The following is a 25,479-nucleotide window of genomic DNA, read 5'->3' as shown; positions in this document are numbered from 1 at the left end:
GTTCTTATTGAAGTTTGTTGACCTGCAGAGTTGTGTCAGCTGGTAATGGAGCTCTCAGGTCACAGGGGTCATCCTGGCGCGTCTTCCTGTGGATCCCGAGACTTTCCTGATACTGCTGGCCTACTATGGTGTATTTATGACTTTTTTGACATACTATACTATGACATTTTAGATGACATTTGTCACAGCCCGTCTCAAAGGCTGCGACAAAGATGGGAGACCAGGCAAGTTTCAACATGATGAATAACCATATTTATTTACAAAATAATAATACAGAACAGAACAAACATGGTAGTCATTAAATCAGTCATGTAAGCATGTATGGATGTGTGAAATGTCTGCAGCAAATTAAACCCAAACCAGCAGCTGTGTCAGCAACCGCACCGGCCCCAGGTGTGCTTCATTGAGGTAATAACCAGCCAGATCCTGCAGCAAAGGCTTTTCCCTGTGTGTTTTCCTTGTCTCAGTGTCAGATCATCAGCATCTCACCCAGTATGTAACATTCTAGCTGATATTTCCTAGTTTTCGCAGTGCTTAGGATTTCTAGTTTATTCCCCGCCACCAGCATTTTGGATTTACCTGTTTTCCTTCTACCAGCTACCTGTTGCTTGTCTGCCATTACCTGCCTGCTTGTGTAATTCAGCTTGTAAGGCATATTCTTCTATGGTGACATGCACACTGAAAAACATAATGATAAATTGTCCCTGTTGCACTATATGTCAAATCAAACAAACATTTCACTTTAAAATACATCAACAGTGAACATGTACAGAAGAGATAAAGATTTGCTTTTGAAGGTTTCTACATATACACATTAAAATAATGTGTATGTTTCCTTCTTCTACTGATATTGGATGTTTTGTGTAACTGATGTAAAATGAGAGTACAGATAAGGTGTTCTTATCAGTTGCTTTGATTGTTTTGTCTGTGCATGTAGGTAGAAATAAGGCGACTTAGTTTGATCTGATGAAGATACATCATGAATTAAAACACAGTACACACACACACATTGAAATCAGTAGGGCAGTACCGAATGTCTTTTTTTAACATATAGGGCTTCTATTGAGGTTTTCAAATGAAGCTTCAAATGTCTGTTGCCATATTTTATGCCATTATCACCCTAAAAAGTTATTTAAAAAATCCTCAAACAAACTTCTCAATTGGAATAAAGTGATTTATCGCATTAAATGAGTGAATCGTTTTTTATTAAATCAACTTTCTTTAATGAATATAGCTCGTCAGTGCGTGACTCCCTTTATGTGCGGCAAGAGAGAGAGCAAACTGTTTTTTTCACCACAGTGAAAATGTTTTTCAAGTATGGATCGAAGCAGAATATTTCGTTAGATATGCACAGCATTCGTCTGTTGATTTAGAATTTGTTCGTTCGTCACCGTTATGAATGAAGCTTCAAACTATTCGGTAAAGCCCAACGAATCAGCCCAAAGTTTCGATGACTGTTTGATTGACCTTTCCTGAACCCCAACAACGACGTATTTGACATCCACATTCTTAAAAAATCTCTCCGTGCACAGCTCTGCCCTCAAACATGTCACTGCAAAATATCTGCGTCTGTCAGAGAGATACTCTGCTGCAATAGGCTGACGTGGGGGTAGGAAGAGGAGGAGGAGGATGATGATGATGATGATGATGATGATGTCACTGTCACTGTGTGCTGATGTGGAGCCATGTTGGGGCCTCTCAGGAGCAGAGGCGAGGAGGAGGAAGAGGACGAGGGTATGAAGGGGAGAGTGGCAGAGATGCTGTGTGCTGCTGACATGTTGTTGAGGAAGCTGTTGGACTGCAGCAGCGCTGAGCTCTGTCTGTGCTGACTGCTGGAGGTGGCAGCTGAAACACAAGTAGCAAGTGATGAGTAGCACTGTCTGCTGGCCCTCAGGTTATGGAGAAAAACATATATTTCCTTATACATTCCATACTCTTTAATTAACTACACTGAATCTCAAAAAGTGTCTAGTTTTTCATGTGAACATAATTTCTTTACAAAATCTGAGAAGGTATAATCCATGCTCCAAAAGAAAAGAAAACTAACCTGATATCACTCCCAGATTGATTGTATCAGTTTGTCCTGTCAAACTCTAAACTATAACTACATATTATATGTATTATGTGTTTACAAGCCCTACTGTCAAAAAGGGTTTACAGGGTTTCCCCCAGGATATTCCTTAGTAGAGGCGGTACGGGTGGGAAATAGGTTTTTCTTCACACATCCATCTGAAGTGAGTTATTGTTGAGATGTGCAAGACTGAAATGATCCCTTATCGTCACCTCCTGAGCCAAATCACACAGATTGTGACACGTCTCACCTTGTGATCAATTTAGTTACTAAATGACAACAATAGCCACTCTTATATGTGACCTTCAGAAATGGGATGTTTGGCATGTTGGAATCAGAATTCAAAACTTGTGTGACTGAGGAACGACACAGGCAGGTGACGACTGGGACAGAACAGTTGACAACAAAAAGCAGAAGGAAGTCCAAGGTGTCATCTTACCACAAGTCACTCTGAGCGGCTGATGCTGGCTGCTGATGGGGAAGCCGGTTTGAGAAAGACCTGCAGCGCCACCTAGAGCCTAAGAATGAGCAAGACAAAAAAGACTTCTGGGAAAAGGTTCCTTCTATGTAAATGATACATGTGGGTAATAGTGAGGTCTAATAGTGAGGTCTAATAGTGAGGTCTGTAGGTAGCAGCTTACTAGTTAATTATTCAAAACTAAACCATGTAGCGGCTACTGTGCAATTAGGTCATGTATTGACCATGATCTGCTGCTATGTTAGTGAAGGTATCACTTACTAGCTTGAGTGCGGTCACTGACAGCACTCCAGTTTAGTGTGACTCCATATTAACATCTCTAATACAGAATGAACTAAAAAAATCACTGAATGCTTCATTTAAAATCAGTCAAAACACAGACCCCCTGAAAAAAAGGAATCTTCATGTAAATCAACCTGAACGAGACAACTGTGAGACCTAGAAAGGTCAATGTCCTACAGAGAAATGCTTACTAATAGGCCTTTTTCACAGTAGGAAAAAAGCACAGGAGCAAATAATGAAATTAATGATGGCTGAATTCCATTTAGCTGCTTTGATATCAGGGTCCAGGTATCAAGTCAAAATGTCTGCTGTGATAATGGCCTATTAGGACACTTCCTTGTGTCAACGATATTGTCTTACTCTACATCATATCCTCCTTTCTGTGACTTAGAATAAGCCAAAGTCATTACTGACCTGATCCTGATTAATACAGGCCTGGAGTTTCCTTTTTGCCCTCCATCTGGCCACCCTCAGTCTGGTCTTCTCTCGACGGTCTCGCACCTTCAACACAACAAAATCAGCATATTTTACATTAAATAAAGAAAACTGTAAGAAGACACGTTGATTGAAAATGCCACTTTGAACTCTACAATCTTTAAACTTTTCAATGTGTTTACGTCAAACTATTACCTTCTTTCCTTTAATAACGACTATTTTAACATAAAACAGTATAATTCAGACACTTAATGTAATATTTAGATATAAAATAATTTTGGCCCCAAAAGAGGAAGAATGAAGTCAAACTTAAAAAATCTGCACACATTTTATGCTAAGCTTCCAGTTTCTTTTACCAATGACTGGTGATTTCTTCTATTCTTGTTGAACTTTTGTTCAGAGGCTCAATCAAGCTTTAGTGTCAGGCGATTCCAAACTTTTGAAGGGTAGTGCATGTAGAACAGTTCTGTAAAGACAGAGTTTGCCGTGAACACTAATGTTAACTAACCAGATCTGCGAGCAGCGGCTGAGGCAGTGTCTTCTCCAGCTCTCTGCGTCTGTTGATGCTTCGCCTGCGGAGCTCATTCCTGCGTAGTTTGTATTCCTCATAAAGACTGAGGTCTTTAGTCCAGGGCCGCACCGCTTGGCGAGGTGGGATGCCGGATGGCAAAGCTACCATCGACTGCAGGGAGGCCACCGGCTGAGTCATCTGATCTGAGCACACACATGGAGAGGTTTGCAGTGGTGAACAAATGAATGTACAGATTAGAGGTAGATCTATATATATCAGGCTGCTGATTTATATAATCCATGTTGGCCTCCAGTTATCTACTCACAGGTGTTTGGTCCGGCTGAGCTGAAGGCTGCAGTGTGATTTCTCTGGCATGCTGAAAGTCCTGACCACTCTGTCACTGACCTTTGACCCTGAAGGAAAAGACAGAAGCATGAATTCTCTTCCACAGATCGTTCTGAACTGTAACTCTGCCGGAGTTATCTGGCATGAAGTATCTTTTCCCTTAGTTAGTTTTTTTTTTTTATCCTAAATCAGAACTCATCCTGCCCTGTGGCTGCAAATGTTAATTTCCCACTCCCATGGGTGGAGGATTGATTTGTCCCTGTTTAATTGTTGAATGCTGGTGCAAAATAGTTGCTGCAGAAAGAAACTGACACTTTTTTTCAGAGGGACTGACACAGTTTTGTTGAGAAAATTCAAAACAAACTCTGCAGAGACAGAGTTTTCTGTTCTTCAATACAACATTCTCTTCTCAACAACTTGGAAAGAACGCTCTCACGAGAACTCCAGTGCTGACTTGGTGTTGTCAGATTTGATATTCAGCTCCAGCCTTACCTCCGACTCTGCAAGATGACCCTGCTGCACCTGGCAGTCCCGCAGAAGGGTGGCCATCACCTCCTCCATGTCCTCTGGCTCCTCCTTGATACAGATCACCTCCTCCTCCTGCTCCTGCTGCTCCGGGGCTTCCTGCTTCACCTGCATTACAACATAGGACAACAGGGACTTTAGGAAGCATATGTTACCATTCAGCTGCCATGTTCTGAATCCAGGGGGATTCAGTTAACAATGACATAAGATGGAGAAAAGCAGCACATCCTCATATTTGAGAAGGTGGAACCAGAACATGTTTAGAATTGTTGTTGATAAATGGCTTAAACACTTAATCATTAAAATGTTGCTGTTTTATTTTCTGTTGATTGATTGTGTATTATTTCAGCGCTAGGTTTAAGTGAATGCAAACAATCTTTGAAAGCACTTTTTTTCTTTTCTTCTGAAGTGTGTTGTCACCTGTGGAGCAGAGGAAGGCAGAGTGGAGCTATCGGCCTGGGTGGAACCATCAGGGGACAGAGAGCCAGCGGCTGACTGCTGCCCTGGATCCACAGCGAGGGCCTGGACAGGAGGAGGGACAACGACAGCGTCCACACCTTCTGTATGTGACTGCAGAGTGATGGCCCACTCACAGTCGTCCTCCTGATCCTTGATCGGAGCCGTGTCCCGCTCTGGGGTACAGAACAACACTGCACAAACATAGACGTGTTCAAGGGATACACCGTGACAACATTAATGTTGTCAATATATATGCAGCTGACTCTCCAGAGTTTCATATTCTCCATTCAGTGTATATTCTGACACTGTAAAAGTGTTCAATGAAGACATTGTTTATAATTTAACTCAAACTTATTTTTACACTTCTTTACTTTAATTTTGTGTCACTTGTCAGCCAACATGAACACCGATACTACCCTGCAATAAGCTTATATCAGCCTAGATATATTATGACCAATTAGCATTAGTTGTTGGTGACTAGAGCCTGACCAGTAGTGAATTTTTGAGGCAGGTGCTAAAACAGCACACACACATCCCACTCCCGACCCCTCAGCTCTGTACCTGTACTGCTGTCCAGAGATTCTGTTGGTGTGTTCACAGAGAGTGAGACGGGCAGCAGCAAGTCAGACGTGTCAGAGCCGGCAACTCCCACATCTGAATGACAGCGCACTCTGATGGCACGCCTGCTCGTGCTGTGTGGAGAGGTGCATCCTGGGAGTACAAACACAGAAATGAGTAAGACTCATTGGAGTGGACCATGGATGTGTAATAAGAATTGGATCGAGTCGAAAAAAGCGATTTTAAAAAATCGGTGACGTCGTCACAACGTAAAGTTTATGGGTCGAATGGGAACTCGCGGGTGGGGCAAGCAGGAGAAACACTACTGCACATATTCAGTGGATCGCATACCACGAAGTACACCCAGAAGCTAGAAAACTTTTATGGCATATGTGTCAGGCAAGCAATTATTCTGAATAGGTGTCATCTTGGGAGTCATCCAGTTCTTATTATACATCCATGGAGTGGACAGCCAATAGGAGTCGGTCATTTCGGTGGTCATCATTACCTTTATTGTTTCTCATCAGTGGTCCATCAGAGGTCCTGCTCTGAGACGAGCATGATGGAGAGGCCTCGGTGGAGGAAACACCTGCAGCACCTCCCTGTGTTTGAAGATAACTGGGCGGGTGGATGCGGACCAGAGTGGAGGCAGAGGCTCTCTGCTGCAGCTCCTCCTCCACTCCTTGCCTGTAGTACTTCAGCTTCAGCTCGGTGTAGCGCAGCTTGGCCCGAATGTTATCGTTCTCCTTCTCTTTTTGGGCCTTTTCCCTCTGCAGCAACGTGACGTCCCTCTTCATCAGCGCCACTTGGGATTTCAGCTCCTCAAATTTGATTCCGACCACTTTGAGCATCTCAGCCAGCACCATCTCCACCGCTCCGTTCACTGCTCGCTCAACCACGGCACCCATCTGGCCTCGAATCAGCGTCACGGCAATGCTGACATCCATTTTGAAAACAGCTGGAGAAGGTTCTTCAAAGTTTTACCTGCATGCACAATCACAACACAGTTTAGAGATGCAGTTTAATTATTCAGCTCTTTGTCTTGCCTGATATCAGACAGAATTGTCAACACGTTACTCCAACCTTTCGGTGGAGTGGGCGAATTCAAAGGCCTGGACCCAGGCAACTCTTTGTCAAACATTTTGTCTCAAGTTTTTTTAAAGTTTCTATAATCGGGATTCATAGCATTAATATGTGTATGTGATAATAATATGTAAAGATATATAAGAGTAATGTCTACCTGAGCAGAGAGTGAAGTCGCTCTCCCTCTGTGTGTATTGTAATCCGAGCTTCTCTGTGCTTTGTTTACGTAGCCAGGCTCAATACCAAAACCACACTTTTATGAAATTACTGCATAATACCGATACCAGTTATCTGTTTTTATAGCTCCTCAGCACTCATACTCATAATTGTTATTATTTTGTTTCAGATGTCACAACCACTACTTCACAGATATGTGTTTGGGGCATTTCCACTGTGAAGACAGACTGTGGACAATCTTCACAATAAAGAAAAGAAAGTGATACAGCTTTGTCCCACATTGAGTGTCGTGATTGTAGAGGGAAATTAAATACAATGTTGCCCATGTTAGACCTTATAAAACTGCTTAAAGGTCCCATATGGTAAAAAGTGAGATTTTCAGGTCTTTTACATTATAAAGCAGGTTTAAGTGCTTTATAAATACTGTTTAACTATCAAAATGCTCAATATATATTTTAGTATAGCTCCTATAAATAGAAGGGTATAAAAATATATATGTATACATCCTTTTCTTGACGCATGTGTACATTTATACACATTTATGTACTGTATATTTGTTTTATCAACTTGTCCTACCATTTTACCACTTCTATTCTTATTATGATATGTTCTGTGATGTTCTGTTTTAGCAGTTACCATATCTTTTACTTCATTTATCTGCTTTTATTGTCTTGTGAAGTACTTTGTAACATCTGTTTTGAGAAGTGCTATATAAATAAATGTATTATTATTATATCTATATCAGCATGAATAACAACAAGCATCAGATTGATACTCTGTATTAGTTAACAGGCCTTTGTACACTTTGTATTTGGATCAGCTTTGAATAATGTTATTAGTGCACATCACCAGTTTTGTGACAACAGCATATTAGTGACTTCATTTCTTCTGAACACACTGTAAATAAACATGATGTCTCAACCAACTATCAACTCATCTATAATGCATGACATGATAATCAGCCACATGGAGTTATAAAAGCTGCAGAAACAGGATGTTGAATGTGGACAATCTTTATAATAAAAAAAGAAAGTGATACAGCTGTGTCCCACATTGAGTGTCCTGCAGAGTGCAATTAAATAAAATGTTGCCCATGTTAGATCTAATAAAAACAGCTTAAAGGTCCCATATTATAGATTTCCAGGTTTAAGTGCTTTATAAATACTAATACTATCAGTGACTTACACACTGTAAATATGTAGGAACATGATGTCTGAACTCATCTATAATGCATGACATGATAATCAGCCACATGGAGTTATAACAGGTGCAGAACCAGATGTTGAATGGAGCTTATGAAGGTCAGAGAGAGAACATGTTACTCACCTGGATGTTTGTTTGTGATGAAACAGTTTAGCTCACTGCTACCTTTATCACACCAAACCTCTAATATAACGTTACTTTAGCTGATGTTTGTTGGGCACAGCATTCGTAACAGTAGCTAGATATCCTTAGACGCTGCTCAGTGTTATTTTTTAACTACATAATCTCTAGTTTCTTTATCAGAGATGGTTTCTCTCAACATAAACATGGGTTGTGCTACAGCTACGCTACATGGAGAAGTATTTCTGGGTGGCGAAGGTAAGCCCCGCCCTACTCTGCCTCTGATTGGCTTACCACGATATTCTTACCCTGACTCTAACCAATCACACTCCTCATGCTTGCCTCTAACCAATCAGACCAACGAAGCCAGCGAGTACTAGCCAATCAGAGGCAGAGTAGGGCGGGTCATGCCTACGCTGTAGCAGAGATCGTAATGAAAAGGAAAGATGATCACTCTGTAACGAAAATTGGTGCCTCTTTTTCTGTTTGGGAAAAAAAGCCATGTCAGGTATTCAAAGCATGCACTTCTGCATGTATTCAATCTGTGGGCTAAAAAGTGCATCTATTTTTCATAGTTATACAGAATCATAATCAATCTGTTTATTTGTTTATTTGTTTTGCACAATTTAAGACTATACAACATAACAAAAAAAATAAATGAATAATATAAAGTGCAGGAAGAGGCAAAAAACCCACTGGGCTTATCCGAAGCCTCCACATACAGACAAGATTAATATAAATAAATAATATGACTACATAATAGTGATAACAAAACAATTAGGACAAGATATATATAATAACAACAATAACAATACAGTAAATATATAAAAAAAGACAAGTGTGTGTGTGTGTGTGTGTGTGTGTGTGTGTGTGTGTTTGCGTGTGTGTGTGTGTGTGTGTGTTTGTGTGTGTTGCATGGAAGTGTATGGTTAGTGTTTGTGAGGAGGATATTCATTTAAATATCTATAAAGACTTTTTAAAACAACATAGTGAGTGGGAATCATCGTTACAACCAGCTTTTTTTGGCCATGTAAGTGTGCACATATAAGGGATTTTACTCCGGTTTGTGTAGGCTACTTACACAGAAATAAGCATTAACAGCTAAGAACAAGGACGACAAAGCTGGATAAGTAGCCAGGACTATTATGTACACGAGTAAGTAGGCCCATGTAATATATAGGCCTGCATATAGAATAGAATAGAATTCCTTTAATGTCATTGCACAGAGTACAACGAAATTAAATAGCAACCCTTACAGTGCATACACCTTTGTAGGAGTAAAAAAATAAATAAAGAAGAGTAAAATAGAAGATCTATTATGAATAGAAAATATATATTTGCTTGACCTATAAAAACAGTTAGATATTGCACATCAGATTTTATTGCCCGATGCTGAGCTGCATTGGCTCTATATACAAATAATAAATAAATGCAGGAATAAAAATGTACAAAGGAATAACTAAGGTGCAGTTGGAATACAAAAAAAACAGTGAGTAAAAGTGAAGTAAAGTGAGTCGGGGTCGTACTTTGTAGCATTTTCTGGGGATCGTGTCTTCATTTTCTTTCGTGAAATGTATATTTTTTTCTTGTTTTATTTTGGCTGACTCCTGAGGTTATTATCAAATGATTGAGATCACCTGCTGTGCAGGGTGTGGGGCCTGGCTCCTGACTGATAGTTGGGAGCAGCTGGGTGCATTTCCCCTTTGGCCAATCAGATGTGACAACGCCCTACTTGAAGGCATAAATGAGGTGGAAAATGGGGACACCCAGGGCATTCTGAACTTGCAAAACACTATTGCAGACCTCAAATGACACCGCTTACATATTGACAGTGGTTAGGGGAAATGGGAAGTTGCCTGCTATTAGGTAAAGCTTGTTGCTATTGTGAAAGCATTCTCTCTAGACAAACATTAGCTGAGCACTTGCAGGCTTTATTTTGTTCATTTATTTTCATTTGTGCACACCAGCATTTTTTTTATGTATATAAACGTGTCCTTTGAGAATATTTAATTTGGGGAAAAACTTTAAAGAGAGGAAAACAGGAAACTGAAACAACATTTAAGTAACTTTATTAAAACTGAAAAGACATTTCTTTATTAAAATTGAAGAGGCATTTGTTCAATAAAAATAAGGAGGCATCTTGTTCATCATTTCCCCCCAAATACGATTTTGTTTTTGTATTTTTATGTAGCTGGGAAGGGTTCTCAGGCTTTTTACCTTGGGCTGAAGTCTAGGGAATCAGTACCACCACAACTTATGTAGTACTTGAGTAAATGTACTTAGCTATATTCCACTAGTTTTGTGGTGCATACTAATAACCAACCAGGCCTACCGGTAAAATAAAAGTGAAAGAGCTGTTGAAAATGGAATTTATGGTACAGAGTTTATTGAACACATGTCAGAACCAGCATCACAAACTGAGTAGCCCTCTCCTCACAATGGGCAAAATGTCCTTGAGAGCCTGTAGTTTTTTTTATTAGTTGCATGTTTTGGTCTCCGCTGTGGTGCAGTTTGTTAAATTTGCTCTTTCAGGATAATGAAGACGATCACATGACCGCTTCCACTGTAACAACTGCAAGTAACCTCTCAAAAACAATAGCTACGCCCTCAGAGGTCATTACACATATGCCTATTGATCATTTTACTGAGGTGTGAGGTATTTGCTTAGAGAAGCATCCCATGAGGCCAACACACAGTAGCTGTTGGGTCATACAGTAATTAGCTGTATGAAGTGTGGCTGCAGCCGGCCCTGTTCCCTGAGGCCTGTGGCACACTGGGGAGGTCCCAGTAGACCTAATGACACTCATTACAGGATGCTTACATCACCTCTGGGCTTGTGTTTGGCTCAATGCTACTGAAATTACCTTATCCAAATAAGTCTGAAGTTGGGTTATTTCACATCACATATTTCATCATACTGAGGAGAAAATTCCTTTCAATCCATCGCGCTGACTCACGCATATACACACACACACACACACACACACGCACACACAAATCAAAACAATTCCTCATCATTTTTAGGATGCATTAATTTTTATATTATTACACAAAATCTATCAAAGTATAGTTAATACCTGACTAGTAAGGCCTCTAAACCTAGTATGAGTACACTGTGTATCCCGAAAGATTAAGTTCAAAGCCTCAATTTATGGATAATTAAATTAATAATTATAATACACCAAATTTTATTTGTTCTTTTTTTGTGAGTGAAATCTGAATCTGCAACACAACCAGTAACTGTAAATGTAGTACTACAATGTTTTCCTCTGCAGTAGGGGTACACAGTAAGTAGTTGAGTTGCATATTTCTAAGTGCTTTGGGAGCCTTTTGTTAGTTATTTTGGGTACAATTAGATAGAATAGTAACATAATTCAATACTTTTCATACCTAAACATCTTAATAAATCTATAGCTGTTTGTGTAACTGTAAAATCTGCCCCTGCTTTTTTTTCCCATGTGTGTATTTCACTGGTCTTTCTGGCCGTGAGTAGCTGAGACTTGGGTGTGTGATGCAACTACAGTATGTCATGGCAGGTGTATTGCACCAGATGAGGAGTATGGATGTGATGAGATGCTTGTCTCCCATTTGATTTAATGAACCATTTCATCAAACAAATATATTTTCCCACTCATCCATCATGATCTCAAACGGAGGTTAAAGGTCAGGGGTCGTGGTCTCAGCTTTAGTTGGATTTAGACCCAGTAGCTCTAACAAAGTGAAATAAGAGTAGACCCACGGCCTGGAGATACCCTGAGTTTTCTCCAGACCTCCAGCCTCCAACACGAGACCCCTTTTAAAGGCCAACTGCTGCTGCAACAGCGCCATCTGTCTGCAGGAGGACAGAAAGAGAGAGAGAGAGAGAGAGAGAGAGAGAGACAGAGAGAGAGAGAGAGACAATCATTTATTTCTCATTTATTTTAACTTGTTGGAGCTTCCCTCCTCCAGAAATGTACATCAGAGGGAATGCAAAAAAATACTGCAAAGTAATGTAAAAGTATTGTGAGAGAATACAAGGTATAATGCTTCTGAAACATGTGAATATGAATATGTTTAAGGGGACAAAGACAGACACATGAATATATGTAGCCCTGTTAAAAATATGCATAAATAAATAGTTGTCTGTGATAAATAAATAGATTTTTATTTTATTTCTAAAAATATTAATAATAACATTATTATTATCATTATTATTATTATTATTAAATAATAATAATAATAATAATAATAATGATAATAATAAGCTTCTAATTGGATATCTTTCTGCGTATAGCGTTTGCTTGTTGATTGGCGGACGTGCGTGTGCACGCAGCGAGGGCGTGAGAGCTTCATATACCTGGCGAGCAGCTCCGCCTGCATCCTGGCCTCCTCTGCGGCTCGCATGGCAGCCTCCTCCTCTCTCCTCTTACGCTCCTCCTCTTTGTTCCTCATGTTCTCCTCCTCCTGCTCCTTCCTACAGAGGTACTCTATCCTCTCACTCTCATCCATCTCCTGTAGCTTCTTCCTCTCCTCCTCCTGCCTCCTCTCCTCCTCCAGACGCAGATGCTCTAGTTCAACTGGAGGAGATAAAATTTCATTTACAGGACATTAAACTACTACCAGCTTACTGTTTTTATTATTGTTACGGTGCAAATATCTCCTCCCTCTCTCACCTTTCCTCCTCTGTTCCTCCTCCTCTCTCATCCTCTGGAGTCGCTCCATCTGCCGCCTCCTCTCCTCCTGCTTCCTCCTCTCTCTTTCTCTTTGCGCCTGTTCCCGTCTCGCTCGCTCCTGCTCCTCTTCCTCGCGCTTCCTCCTCTCCTCCTCCTCCGCCAGCTTCTTCAGCCTGGAGATAGAGATTAAATGTTAATGAAGTTGTTCTGTCCTCTGTTCAAGTCCTTTACGGACTGAACCTTTATAATGTTAAAGAAAAAGTATGACCTGAGCTCCTCAGCTCTCTTCCTCCTCTCCCCCTCCAGCTCGCTCTTCATCTTCTCCTCTGTCTGCTCCCTCTCCTGCTGCTTCCTCTCCTCTTCCTCCCGCTCCCTCCTCTTCCTCTCCACCTCCTGCCTCCGTCTCTCTGCTCGCTGGGTCCGACGCAGAGCTGCAGCCTCCTCTTCCTCCTCCTTCTGAGTCTTTCTGGGCCTGGAGAACTAAAACACACACAGTCCAAAAATGCACAATGAAAATAAAACATTATTTAATGCAGACACTTTTTTGTGTTCTTTAAAGAGCTTGGCCAACCAGAAGTTGGCACAATGCATTATTTAATATATTAAAAGGGGAATTGATTTATTATGAACTATGAAGAACTGTGGTATTTTAGAATTACCAATAATTATACCAGTAATAATTATATAGATCAATGATGTTAAACTATCATTAGAAAGGTTACAATCATGTAAATCAAACATGTGAAAAAGTCCTGTATATTCTGTGTGAGTGCTTCCTACCAACCTCTGGCTTTACTGGGTTCAGCATCAGCTGTTCCTCCGTTATCATGACAGTTGAACATGACGACAGGCTGACACGTGATGAAGTGAGACCCATGGCGCCGGCCGCCACTGCCCCCTCACAGGAAGGGGCAGCAGACTTTCTGGAGCTCCTCTGGCTGAACTGGGATGCAGCGGCGACGGACCTGAGCGAGCTCACTGATCCGACGCTGCTGTGATTGTCAGCGTTGGAGGGAAGATCCTCTGCGTCTGTGCCCTCCTCTGAATTAGTTTTGTTATTGTGTCTTTGTGTTGCAGAGGGGCTTCTGGTGGATATTTCCTGGCTGATTTCCACCTCCTCGTTCTCCAGGGGGTCCTCATGGTTCCCTGTGGGAAAAGGAAAGAAAAAGGAAAGGAAAGTGAAAAAGACAGGACAGGAAGGCACCTGAAAGGTGTCCAGCTATCACCATTTGAGAGAATTTTAAATGGCAGTTGTTGTTTTGCCTGAATTTTGCTTACCAACCACTAACTCTTTGTGTTTCAGCCTTCCTCTCCTCCTCTTCCTCCCAGCAGACGCTTCCTTCTGCCTCGCCAATTCTCCTCGCTCTTCTCCCTCCTCCTTCATCTGCACTTCTCCTCTCTCTTCTTCCCTGTCTGTCATCCTTTCTTTCTGGAAGACAGAAAAGTAACTGTAAAGCTGAATGGCATCTCATTTTATGCACTGCATTAGATAGATACAGGTGTTCCTATTTGTAACACATTTGACAATATTTAACATACTTTATAAACGATGAATGTCAGCAGTAAATCAGTCAATACTCACCACAGAAGGGAGAGCAGAAGTCTCTACTGCTTCTCTGTTGGTCCGCTCCTCTTGTTTCTGGCTCCTGATTGATCGAGCATCACCTCCTGTCTTTTGCTTCTGCCTTCTTCCTTCCTTCTTCATCCTCGATGTCTTCTGATTTTGCACTTCTGATTTTGCACTTTTCACTGTTTTCATCTCCCTTTTCCTAAATAAATGGAGGACATGTCAGAGTTTGTGCAGCTGGCTACTTAAAGAAGTCAAAGTGTCTGTTATGTTTGAATCTCATAAGAGTTTGTTAGTATTCCTAGTTCACCCTGTGGTTGTTGCAGCTTCCTCGGCGTCCTTCCTCTTCGTATTCTCCCTCCTTTTGTCCACAGCGTCCTCTGTTGGTGCTTCATCTGGGATGATGTTCTGCCGGCTACATGATACATCATCTTTTAAACTGCAGCTTCTCTCAGGATGAACGGACAAACTCCAGATGTTTCACATTTCCATTTTAGCAACAAACATTTAAATTGTGTCAGCAGACCATCAGTTGTGGGATCCTGTTGATTTGCAACATCTCAAATATGAGGAATTACTCTCAATGTGTTTATTTCAAAGAGGTAAAATGATTTTAAGCTCAAACTCAACACTCACCTTGATTCTCGGTCTTTGAAACTGAGGGAAGTTCTGCTACTGAGGGAATTTGACAGAGTCATACATTTCTGTCTTAATTAACATAAAGTCATCAAATTAAATTACACCAACCCTGGCTGATGGGATCCAGACAAATGGCGAGTCTGTCCTTTACTGTCCAGCTCTTCCTCTTCGTCCTCCTCCTCTGCCTCAGTGTTGCCTCCTCCTCCTCTTGGCTCCTCCTTCCCTACCTGCTCCCTCAGTGGAGGCATCCTAATATTGTTTTTAGCATCCTTTCTCCAGATTTTCACCGCTGCCTTTGCACCCTTTGTTTGTTTCTTGGTCACAGCCGCTGGAACGACAAACAAAAGGTTTGGATAAAATTCATTCAAATTCAAATTATGATAAAATGAGCAGCAGAGTTTTACCTGCGTGGCTGCTGGGTGAGCATGCAGTAGTCTCTGTTGATCTGTGAAGATCTAAGAGCTGGTTGGAGAACAGAATTAAAAAAATAGTGAGATATATTGTGTAAACACTATTGTGTAGATGCTCAATGTCTAAATATTAAAATCAAATCTTGGATTTCTGTTCGTTTTTCTATAGGATTAGATCAGTCAGCATGATAGCAAAGTTTGGAATAGATGATATACTTTGCAGCATTTGTTACAGATTTGGGGCACAGATACAGCATTTCATTCTGATATGTTCAAGGTAGACTAGCTGTAATACGGCACCCTCTGTTGAAATAGTTAGTTGATAGCTTTGATACTGCTATCAAAGAAAACAACACCATATCTTAATGACAACGAGGTGATTAAACCTGTAATGACAGAATAAGAACTTATAACAGGATAAAAAAATAATACCAGAATAATAATTCCCCACCTTTTCCAGTGTTCGTGGTGAGCTAGGCAAACACATGCTGGACCGTTAAACCTTTAAAAAGTCAGTCAAAACACACCGACTCACCTTGTGCACAGACTGATGGTGCTGTACGTCGCCCACAGGAACATCTGTGTTCAGCTCCACCTCTCCCTCTGCACACATATACGAGCAGGCAATGGTTAACAAACACAGCCAGAGTTGGCAATTCTAACTTGGTGGATGTATGACAGCAAAAAGAATTCAAGACAGAAGAAAAATACCACATCAAACAGAATTTTTTTTTGTCAAAGACACAGCAGACTAAGCTGCCAATCTCAATCACATATAGAGAGAATGAGAATGGTACTGTGTTCTGTTTCCAAGAAAGAAGACGTTTCTAGACGATACAACTATCTAACGAAAATACAACACAGATGTGCTTTATAAACACAATTGTTTGAACATAATGGTGTTAGAAAATTGCAAAGGGAATTTAATATCAAGCAAAAACTAGGTACAACTAATATAAAGGAATTTTTGAATTATGTGTTATGAAAAAAATTCTATACACATGAGCCAATTTAAGCCAGATGGCGTGACATTCAAACCTGGAAAAAGCAGGTTGCAAGCTACATGTGTATTTACTCAACCTGTCCCAAATCAATTTTGTGATGGACACTGGAAGTCCACCCAAGTACCTCAATAACAAAACAAAGTTTCCACTGCAATCTACGCAGACGGATGCAGAGGGACGGACACAGACTGTTTCATAAGAATGAAATACAAGCCAACAGAGAGACATGGAGAACTTGTTAAACACGTAAAGAAATCCACTCCTGAAGAGCATCAAAGAGTGTTGCATACCGCACCTGCCCCTCCAGCTCTACAAATGACCACAAGAATGTGTGTGTGTGCAGACCTGTATGTGTGTGTTCAGGCTGCAGCATAATAACCCAGGGTAACTCCTCTCCATCTGCAGACAAAACCTGCAGAGCTGAGAGACACAAAGAGTTAGTTATTGATAATTATATTGTTCTAATGTTTTATTCAAGTATACAAGATGAAGATGAAGTGTACAGATTTTGGATTTCTTGAAGATGGAGGTTGTGAAGGTCTCATTGAGTGTACCTTGCTCCTGTGTGTCACCATCATTGTGAGATGGGTCCTGGCTGCTGTCGTACAGCGACAGCTGAATGATCTCCCCATCAGGACCCAAGATCACGCTGCCAACAGATTTGCCGTTCTGCAAATCTGACAACACACAACAACTATGAGGAGCGGAGACATGGACACTTTGACGGGTGAATGAAAGTGAAACCTCTCACCCGTTGATTAAATTCTACCAAGTGGTCGGTGAAGTTGAGTAACCATATATGCATGATAACATTTTAACAATATGATACATGGAAAGACAAGGTTCACGTCTGTTTAACCAATAATAACATTGTGGGTCACTTTCACGTTTAAGTTTAGGGTGAAGGCAACAAGTTATCTTAAAGCACCCAAATTTGGTGGTAGGACTGGTTCTTGCACGAGGCCCATTGTGTCTCTATGATTCACACTATTACAAGAGACAGAACAGAAACAAAACAAGGATAATTTGGGACTTGGGACATGTATTTTTTTCAGGACAGTTTGCATCAAAGACACACTCTGGCTATCGTCCATTCTTAAATTTAATCAGTACAAAGGAAGACATAGTTTCATGTTGTGTCACAGTGGTTTAGCTTCCCATACTGTACCTCTCAGCTCCAGAGGCAGAACGCCTCTAACCACGCCTCTGTTATCATCGATTGATTCGCAGGGATCCTGGAGGTCAAGCAGTCGGTTCTGTAAGAAGGCCAGAGAGCTCTGTTTGCCCGGGCCTTTCCGTCCTGAAACACAACCCAACACTCCGACTGGAGGAGGAGGCTCTGAAGGAGAGGACGCAAGAATAAGAGAAGACAGTGTGATTGACACGAAGAATGTGGTGAATCTTTGCAGAAAATATTCTCCAACTGGAGTGTATCGCTTGTGGACTCAGTGGAGGAGTTTGTGCTTTAGTGTTTAATTCCCAACATCTTCACCTCCTTACAAGTAACTGAGATCATCTCACTGAAAGACTCAGGGATGTCTCAAAAAGTGTAGAACAAACTTTGCAAAGGAATGTGAATATTATTGTGTTTGTAAATCGATCATTTGAGCATTGTTTGTCAGGGGATGTAGCTCAGTGGTAAAGTGTGTCCTTTGGATGTATAAGGTCCTTTGTTCAATACCTTGCATCTACACTTCTTTAAAATAAAGTTGAAAGATCTTTAGAAAGAGACACATGGATCACAAAGTACAAATAACATAACACATAAAGAGGTAAGAAAATAGAATAATAAAAACATGAATAACCAAAATCTGGGACGATTCTTTAAATATATGTGCCTTGTAATATTCTGTGCATGGTTAATGTAAGTCTACTGTCTACTGACTTGTATTGATATGGCAGGCTGCTTCATTGGAATTAAATTTTGGGATCTCTTATAGATCCATCTATCAGACTGAATTTATCGTTTATCACATCGTAACACCAGCTTGTAAAGTGTATGTGTGTTGTACCCTCTCCCGGCTCCAGCAGAATCACAGAACCTTTCTCAGATGGTAGTCCTCTTCCTCCTCCTCCTCTTCCTCCTCCTTCCTGCCCTACTGTCTCTCTTTTATAGTATTGTCTCTCTGTTTTTTCTCCTCCTCCTCTTTGCTTTCCGCTTAACTCTTCTGAAAGACAGAGGGAGAAGAGAAACTAGAATATATAACACAGCATCTTTACATTGGGAAATGAAGCCGAGTTACTAAGCCTAGTTATAATGTCAGTGTATACAAAGTGGACATTGAGTCAGTGTGTGTGTAGTCTTCCTCTATGTGTGTCTTTGTTACCCTCCTTCCCAGGAAACAGCAGAGGAAGAAACAGGGACTGCTGATGGAGTCTATTCAGATGTTCTTGGGATTGAAACCCAACTCTTTCTGCCTTTGGTTGGGCGTCCTGTTGGTTCTGAGCATGGACTCCCCGGCCGGAGGCGACGGTACGACTCTCTGATATGGGAGGTAGGCATCGTGCGTGGTGTTCGTCACTGCTGAGGCCTTCCCATCTCGGCTGAAACATTCAACAGAGGCATGTCTGCTACAGTACTTGGAAATTTTCCTCTCAGATAATATAATGGCATGAGGGAAATGAGGATTTCAGTAAGTATTTTCAATAAAACCAACAGGCCTATTGATGTCCTGAGATGAGAATATACAAAAAATGCACATGTACCTTAGCCTATTTCCATCTGTACAGTTGTCAGAAAACATTCTACTCTGTTATTTCAGTAAAATATAAAGGGTGGAAGTAGTGGAGTAGTTCCAACTAGAATTACCGCCTCACAGTTGCACCAGTCAAGTTGCAGTTTACATCCATGTCTGTCCAAAATGTCATCACTTCATCATTTTATCCTATTAGACATTTGTGTGAGATTATGAATTCTTGAGCCCAAAATGTGTTTTGTGAGGTCACTGTGACCTTGACCTTTGATCTTCAAAATAAAATCAATTCATTCTTGAGTCTAAATGGACTCTTGTGCCAAATTTGAAGAGGCGTTCCTGAGTTATCGCGTATCATGGAGTTGGCTTTCACCTGCTGGCAAACAACGTAACCCTAACCGCGGTCAGGGGGCGTGCGTTTCTGGTTTCGTTGAGCCGGTTTCGTCTAACCCTAACCCTAACCCAAATTTGAATGTTGTATTTACAAACTGCAACCGACAAATCACTCCTTCTGTCTTTAAGCAAACAATATCCAATAAGAATAAGAATTACACACTCCTCTTTTGAGGTTATGTATACAGATAAAAAGTTAAATTATCGGTGAGAAAATACAGTTTTCTCAGTTGCTCAATAACATGGTATTTATAAGATACAAGGTTTCCCCTGGGCAACAACAATTTACTGGTAAAACTTTCTGTTGTATCACTACAGAAAGCTAAAGCACCACGCCGTCTGCTAGCTTGCCTTGTTTCACTGGAACCTGGGTGAGCTACTGTAAATAGTTATATTGTGGTGAATATTAAAATTTGAAAATATGTTAATCTTAGCAACACTGATACTCATGTGTTTTGGTCTGACAATAGTCTAATCTACTGTCTTACCCTGTCTGTCTTCTCCAAGCGGGATCCGTTAGAGACTGAATGTCCCACTGTCAGAGGAGGAAGGAAGCCTGTATGTGGGGAAGGCAATCAGAGCATCATGGTTACCAACATGTATATGTAGAGGAGCTGTACGAGGTAAAGGTTTGGTGCAGTCAGGAAAATACAGTTTGTAATTGATGGACTGAAGAGGAAGGTGAGTACAGATAAGATATCTCATTCCCATTCGCTTAGGACATTATTTTTTCCTATTATGACAGACAACACACAAACCTATCCTTCCATGTCTGTTCCCACTCATCGATCTTTCATAATTGCTTTCATCGCCGGTCGTTCCACTGTCTTGAATGGCACAGCCTCGATCATCTGCCATGTCGTGGACCCAGTTCATGTTTGGATGATGGAGCTCCTCTTCCATACTGTGGTGTTTTATTTCAGTCTGCTGTGAACTTTCAGTATGCTGCAGACTGGAGACTTCGCTAGTCTGCAAGACATTTGGCCAATAAATCAAACAACATAGCATCATTACAACTATTCACATACATTTCCAAAGATAAAGGAGATCTAATAAATGTCAATAGATTTAACTTCAGCCATTAGCATGTCACCTGAGGTTCCTCTGGTTCTTCTGGGGTCATCGCTACATAGTGTACCCAGGGCTGAGGCTCCATCTGTGGAGTTGGAGTCCTGGAGGTGCAGGGTATCTGGAGGAACAGATCCAGTCGGACCCTCTTCCTGCTGCCCTGCTCCTCCTCTTTATCTGCGAGAAGCTTCATTTAGGGATCTAACCATACTGGGCTGCTTTCAATTGGTTTGGAAGAGTTGACTTGGTTGCATTCTTCCACTTGGTTTATTTCAGTAAAAAGTAAAGCAGGACTTGCAACAAAAGCCACATGACTCCCAAATGGCTTTACTGCACGGAAGTTTGATAATTTGTTATTCTGCCAGAGTTTCGTATATTAACACTAGTTAGAGATTGAAATTCGTTGCTATTCAGGCTGAATGTTGGGTTATTTTTACATCAAATTTGTTCCATTTTCCTTGCATCATAACTATAAAAGAGTTTCTGTCTGTCCATCCTTTACCTTCAGGTTGATTCTCTAGTTGTTCAGTGCTTCTTCTCTCTGCAGGAGAGTTGCACGGGGGGTTCAACTGTACAAGCAGCTCTGGAATGGGCTGCTCCTGTGTCGTGCGAAGGGGTGGAGGACTGGGACGATGAAGGTCTGGAGCAAGAGGGAGATGAAGAGGAGGAAAGAAGAGGGGAGCGAGTCTGGCGGAGGTGAACTGGAGGGAAGAGAAACATTTGACTTGCATGAATCAATTTATTCTGGCAGAAGAACTCCAACACAAGCTGACAGATACACAGGTTCAACATGCTATTGCCTTATAAAGTTGTTAATTAACAAGCTAACAAACATGTGTCTATTTTCACATCCAGACATAGAGCAACACAATCATCCAATTAAACATCAAGGTTATGTTGGATAATGGAACTTCACTTTTCCTGAATCATTGGTTTACTTAAATAAATAAATACAATAATTGATAATGTCAATAACTAATGTCAGGCCCTCATTATATTGAATTATCAATTCAACTGTCTGAATTGTCTACATGAACATCATACATACAGTACATCTTGGTCTATACCTTAGAGTTGCCGTAGCTCAAAATGGCTGCTGTTAACTCCTTGAGGGTGCTCAGCCGCTGTTCCACTTGTTGAGTGTACCGCCGGACAACCCGCTGCTTCCTGTCTCTTGTCTCTGAGTAACGACTGGTTTCCATAGTAACCAAGTCCTGGAGACAGAAAAAGGTCAACCTCAGTGGGCTACCTCCGGGTCAGTGAAATGTGAAGCCAATGCTGAGAAACTTGCATTCTTTCTAACAGCCAGCAGGGGGCGACTCCTCTGGTTGCAAAAAGAAGTGTGATTGTATAGAAGTCTGTGAGAAAATGAGCCCTAAATCTCACTTGTTTTATTACCTCAGTAAACATCGTAAACATGAGTTTATGGTCTCAATCGCTAGTTTCAAGTCTTCTTCAATACAGCATGATGTTCATTTAGTAAATTATGGTCCCATTTAGAGTCAAATAGATCATAAAGCTTTGTCCGGTGTGGGAGTTGTGCATGTTTTCAACTTAGAACTTTAAACCTTTCACAGTGTGTGGCTTTTGCTTTTGCTTTTGTTCGACCCTTCTCAGCTACCGTACACTATGGATATAACGGTGTAGTTACTTGCAGAAACACACACAGATACCTGGGAGTACAGTAGAAGTGGCCCTCTACGGGTGCTGTACGTCTTTGGAAGGGATGACTCTGCATCCACAAACAGACGGCCGCTGTTGGACACTCGCAGGAGAGAGTCCTGGGACTTCCAGATGTAATAATCCTGTTGGTGGATTGATGGATAATAATGGAATGATTGATCAATTGATTGATTACAGTTTTTCTCAATCGCTTTTGGTCATTTATTGAAACAGACTTAACATCCTCTAAACTGTAACTGCAACTGTCACAGCTGTTTCCTGGGACATCACAATTTAGCTCGGACTAGCATGGGCTGATGATGCTGAGGGACCATAGGGCTGACCCCCTTTTGGTGAGTGTGTGAGTACCTCCGGTGTGAAGCAGACATCCAACCGTCCATCTTCTCTCCCCGTGTTTCTGTTGGACGAGACAAATCGACCACACCCCCGACTCAGCAGGGACAGAGGCAAATCCTTCATGACGTCTTATCGTCCTGGAGGATGGCAGAGTCGAGGAGGACAGTGCTTAACTAGGTTATTTCATAGATTCCAAGGTAAAGATAACAATGATAGTGCTACATCCGGATGATACTGACTTGATTTGGTGATATAAAGTTTGACTGTTAGGTTTAGATTTGTGTGGAGTTTTCTTTTTCTCCCTGAGTCTGTGTTGGTTTGTGAATTCATGCCTGTAGGTGTGACTGTAAGTGTGATTTAGGTTGGATCATTTTAAATGTGTGTTGGTACTGTGGGAGACTGGCAACCTGTTCAGGTGTACCCTACTTCTTCTCATGCAACATGTGCTGGGTTAGGCTCCAGGCTACTGCAACCATAAGGACATAAAAGGACATGGCTGAATCGGGAGAATGAGGAAGATGCATGCAAGTTGATCATTACTAAGAATAAAACTCCAGTTAAATACATGAAGTGTAACTAATTTTGCTTCTTATTCATGTGTTTTCTGACTGTAAATAAAGCTTATTCTTACTGTTACTCTTGATGTATGAACTTGATATCCATAAAAAGCACAGTTCATTATCTCAGAATGTTACTTTGTTACTTCTGCCTTACAATACTATACTATACTATACTATACTCTACTATACTACACTATACTATACTATACTATACTATACTATACTATACTATACTATACTATAACAGGACAATGCATTCAATGCAACAAGCAGATAGCACATGGAACAGAAGAGGCAAACTTCCAGTTAAAGTCATGAATCATTAAGCTTTCAGTTTAGCTAATCTTCATTCAGACTGATGATTAGTGAATAAAACAACAGAATAAGCTTAATTTCCTCAATCACCAACATTAGGAGTAACCAGTGAGGTCAAGGATTAGAGCCCTGAAAACATTCCTGAGAAAGAATCGCCTGGAAAAAAAAGTAAAGTCAGTACAGGAGATTTAGATGTTTCCTGTCTGTATATTTAGTTTATCAGCTCCTCGTCAGATCTTCTTGATTTGTATCATGTTTTATAGCTGGAATAAGCATTAAAAGACAAAACACTGGACGTACCTGCTGTCCCCCTTACAAATACCGCCCTCTGTGTGTGTGTTCAATCCCTGTTGCTAGGTTGACCAGAGTCGGTACTTTGTGTTTCTGTTGCCGTGGCTGCAGTCAGTGACATATACTGGAACACACACACACACACAAAGGAAAATAAGACCTTTAAATGTTGCCTTCAGTCCATTTTACACAGTCCATCCTGGCACACAGAGTACTTCTGAAAAAAACTCATACAAACTAAGGCATTGTTAAAGACGTGATAAGTTAAGTAGTTCATTTTGGTCCACATGGGTGTCAAATCCTTCATGTTTACACTGTCTGCTGTAATAATATTTCCCACCAATGCCCCTGGTAACATTGGTGTTTTGGACTGCAACTTTTTCTCTGATTGTTTAAGTCAAACTTCAAGTAAAGTCAAACTTTATTTGTATAGCACATTTAAAAACAACCACAGGTGACCCAAAGTGCTGCACAGGCACAAGATGTAAATGAATACAAAGCAAACAACAAGAAGAACAGAGGAAAACAATAATCATAATGTGCACATAATAGTAGTAGAAGAATTGCAGCACAAAAGAAGATTAAAGCAGCAGTAGGCGAGATTGGAGCAAATGTGATTAAAAAAAGGTATCTTTATAAAACGGTCGCTATTTCCTGACAGTAGTGCATGAGACAGGTAATGTGAAAAAAATCAAGTCCCTCTGTGTCCTCCGGTGTCCTCCGGTGCTCCTAATGGCATGTGCAAAATTTCACATACCAGAGGAAAATAACCAATCAGAGCTGATCTGGAGTCTTCCGTCCAGCTACCGTCTATGAGAGCCGGCTGTCAATCACTCGCGAACTCCGATCAAACGGTCAAGCTAGGCCGCGCTGATCAAATATGAATCAATATTATCTTACTGTAATGTCTATTTCTCGCCTCAAATGTTTTCAGAAACATCTTGTAGTGTACTGTTTAGCTGTAAAATGAGAAAGTATGCAGAAATTATATAGGTGAAAATAACATTTGTACTGCAAAAAAACTGCATGGTTTTGCCCCAAACTGCGTGGGATTAGCATAAAGTAGGTATGTCTGTAAAGGGGAGACTCGTGGGTACCCAGAGAACCCATTTTCATTCAGATTATCTTGAGGTCAGAGGTCAAGGGAACCCTGTGAAAATGGCCATGCCAGTTTTTCCTTGCCAATATTTAGTCTAACTTCGGTACGTTATTTAGCCTCCTTACCAACTAGATAGCATGGTATAGATGTTTTCATATGATACCATTAAATACACTTTAGCTCTAAAACTGAGCCTGCTACAGCCTCTGAGAGACAGTAAGGTCGGCGCCCTCGAGGAGTTGAAAAGTTTAAGACTTTCTTTTGATGATGGTGATTGGTTTAATATTCTGCTTGTCATGCTTGTTTGTCTGCCTGAACATTAGTATAAAGGGACAGAGACTGCTTCTGTTTGTCTCAGTAGGGAGGGGACGTTATAGCAGTCTTCAGTTTGCAATGTTGTGAATTTCATCTGTGATATGACTGATATGGCAACATGGTATCACATTCACGTGGTTCACAAAATCACATAGTTGTTTTGAACTGGCTCTCACAAACATGCATTCATCTTTGCAGTTCTTTTAA

General features: G+C 40.9%; 2 protein-coding genes across 3 annotated transcripts; both read right to left on the bottom strand.

The window, feature by feature from the left end:
- Positions 1–235: 235 nt before the first annotated feature.
- si:ch211-67e16.4 lies at positions 236–9,946 on the bottom strand. Of its 2 annotated transcripts, none has more exons than XM_037790094.1 (10): positions 9,774–9,946; positions 6,173–6,648; positions 5,668–5,817; positions 5,068–5,297; positions 4,615–4,755; positions 4,103–4,190; positions 3,775–3,980; positions 3,246–3,332; positions 2,511–2,589; positions 236–1,845 (listed from the first exon to the last, which is right to left on the bottom strand). In XM_037790094.1, exons 2-10 carry the CDS (start codon positions 6,609–6,611, stop codon positions 1,550–1,552), a joined length of 1,716 nt encoding a protein of 571 aa, XP_037646022.1. In that variant the 5' UTR covers positions 6,612–6,648; positions 9,774–9,946; the 3' UTR covers positions 236–1,549. The 2 variants fall into 2 exon arrangements, with proteins under 2 accessions (XP_037646022.1, XP_037646023.1); XM_037790095.1 differs by lacking the exon at positions 9,774–9,946 and adding an exon at positions 8,251–8,504.
- A 665-nt stretch (positions 9,947–10,611) lies between these two features.
- On the bottom strand, positions 10,612–23,960 carry LOC119499726 (uncharacterized protein KIAA2012). The gene is made up of 25 exons (XM_037788878.1): positions 23,868–23,960; positions 22,705–22,829; positions 22,347–22,478; positions 21,741–21,887; positions 21,176–21,374; positions 20,699–20,850; positions 20,364–20,574; positions 20,094–20,161; positions 18,847–19,063; positions 18,532–18,687; positions 17,688–17,858; positions 17,074–17,196; positions 16,865–16,939; positions 16,051–16,118; positions 15,503–15,567; positions 15,214–15,438; positions 15,103–15,138; positions 14,777–14,881; positions 14,482–14,668; positions 14,178–14,328; positions 13,684–14,045; positions 13,168–13,379; positions 12,900–13,072; positions 12,584–12,803; positions 10,612–12,079 (listed from the first exon to the last, which is right to left on the bottom strand). Exons 2-25 carry the CDS (start codon positions 22,813–22,815, stop codon positions 11,905–11,907), a joined length of 3,741 nt encoding a protein of 1,246 aa, XP_037644806.1. The 5' UTR covers positions 22,816–22,829; positions 23,868–23,960; the 3' UTR covers positions 10,612–11,904.
- Positions 23,961–25,479: the final 1,519 nt, after the last annotated feature.

This window comes from Sebastes umbrosus, chromosome 13 (genome assembly GCF_015220745.1).
Source record: "Sebastes umbrosus isolate fSebUmb1 chromosome 13, fSebUmb1.pri, whole genome shotgun sequence".
NCBI classification, from domain to species: Eukaryota; Metazoa; Chordata; class Actinopteri; order Perciformes; family Sebastidae; genus Sebastes; species Sebastes umbrosus.
The sequence above is the reverse complement of the archived record's forward strand: the minus strand, read 5'-3'. Positions and strand labels throughout refer to the sequence as shown.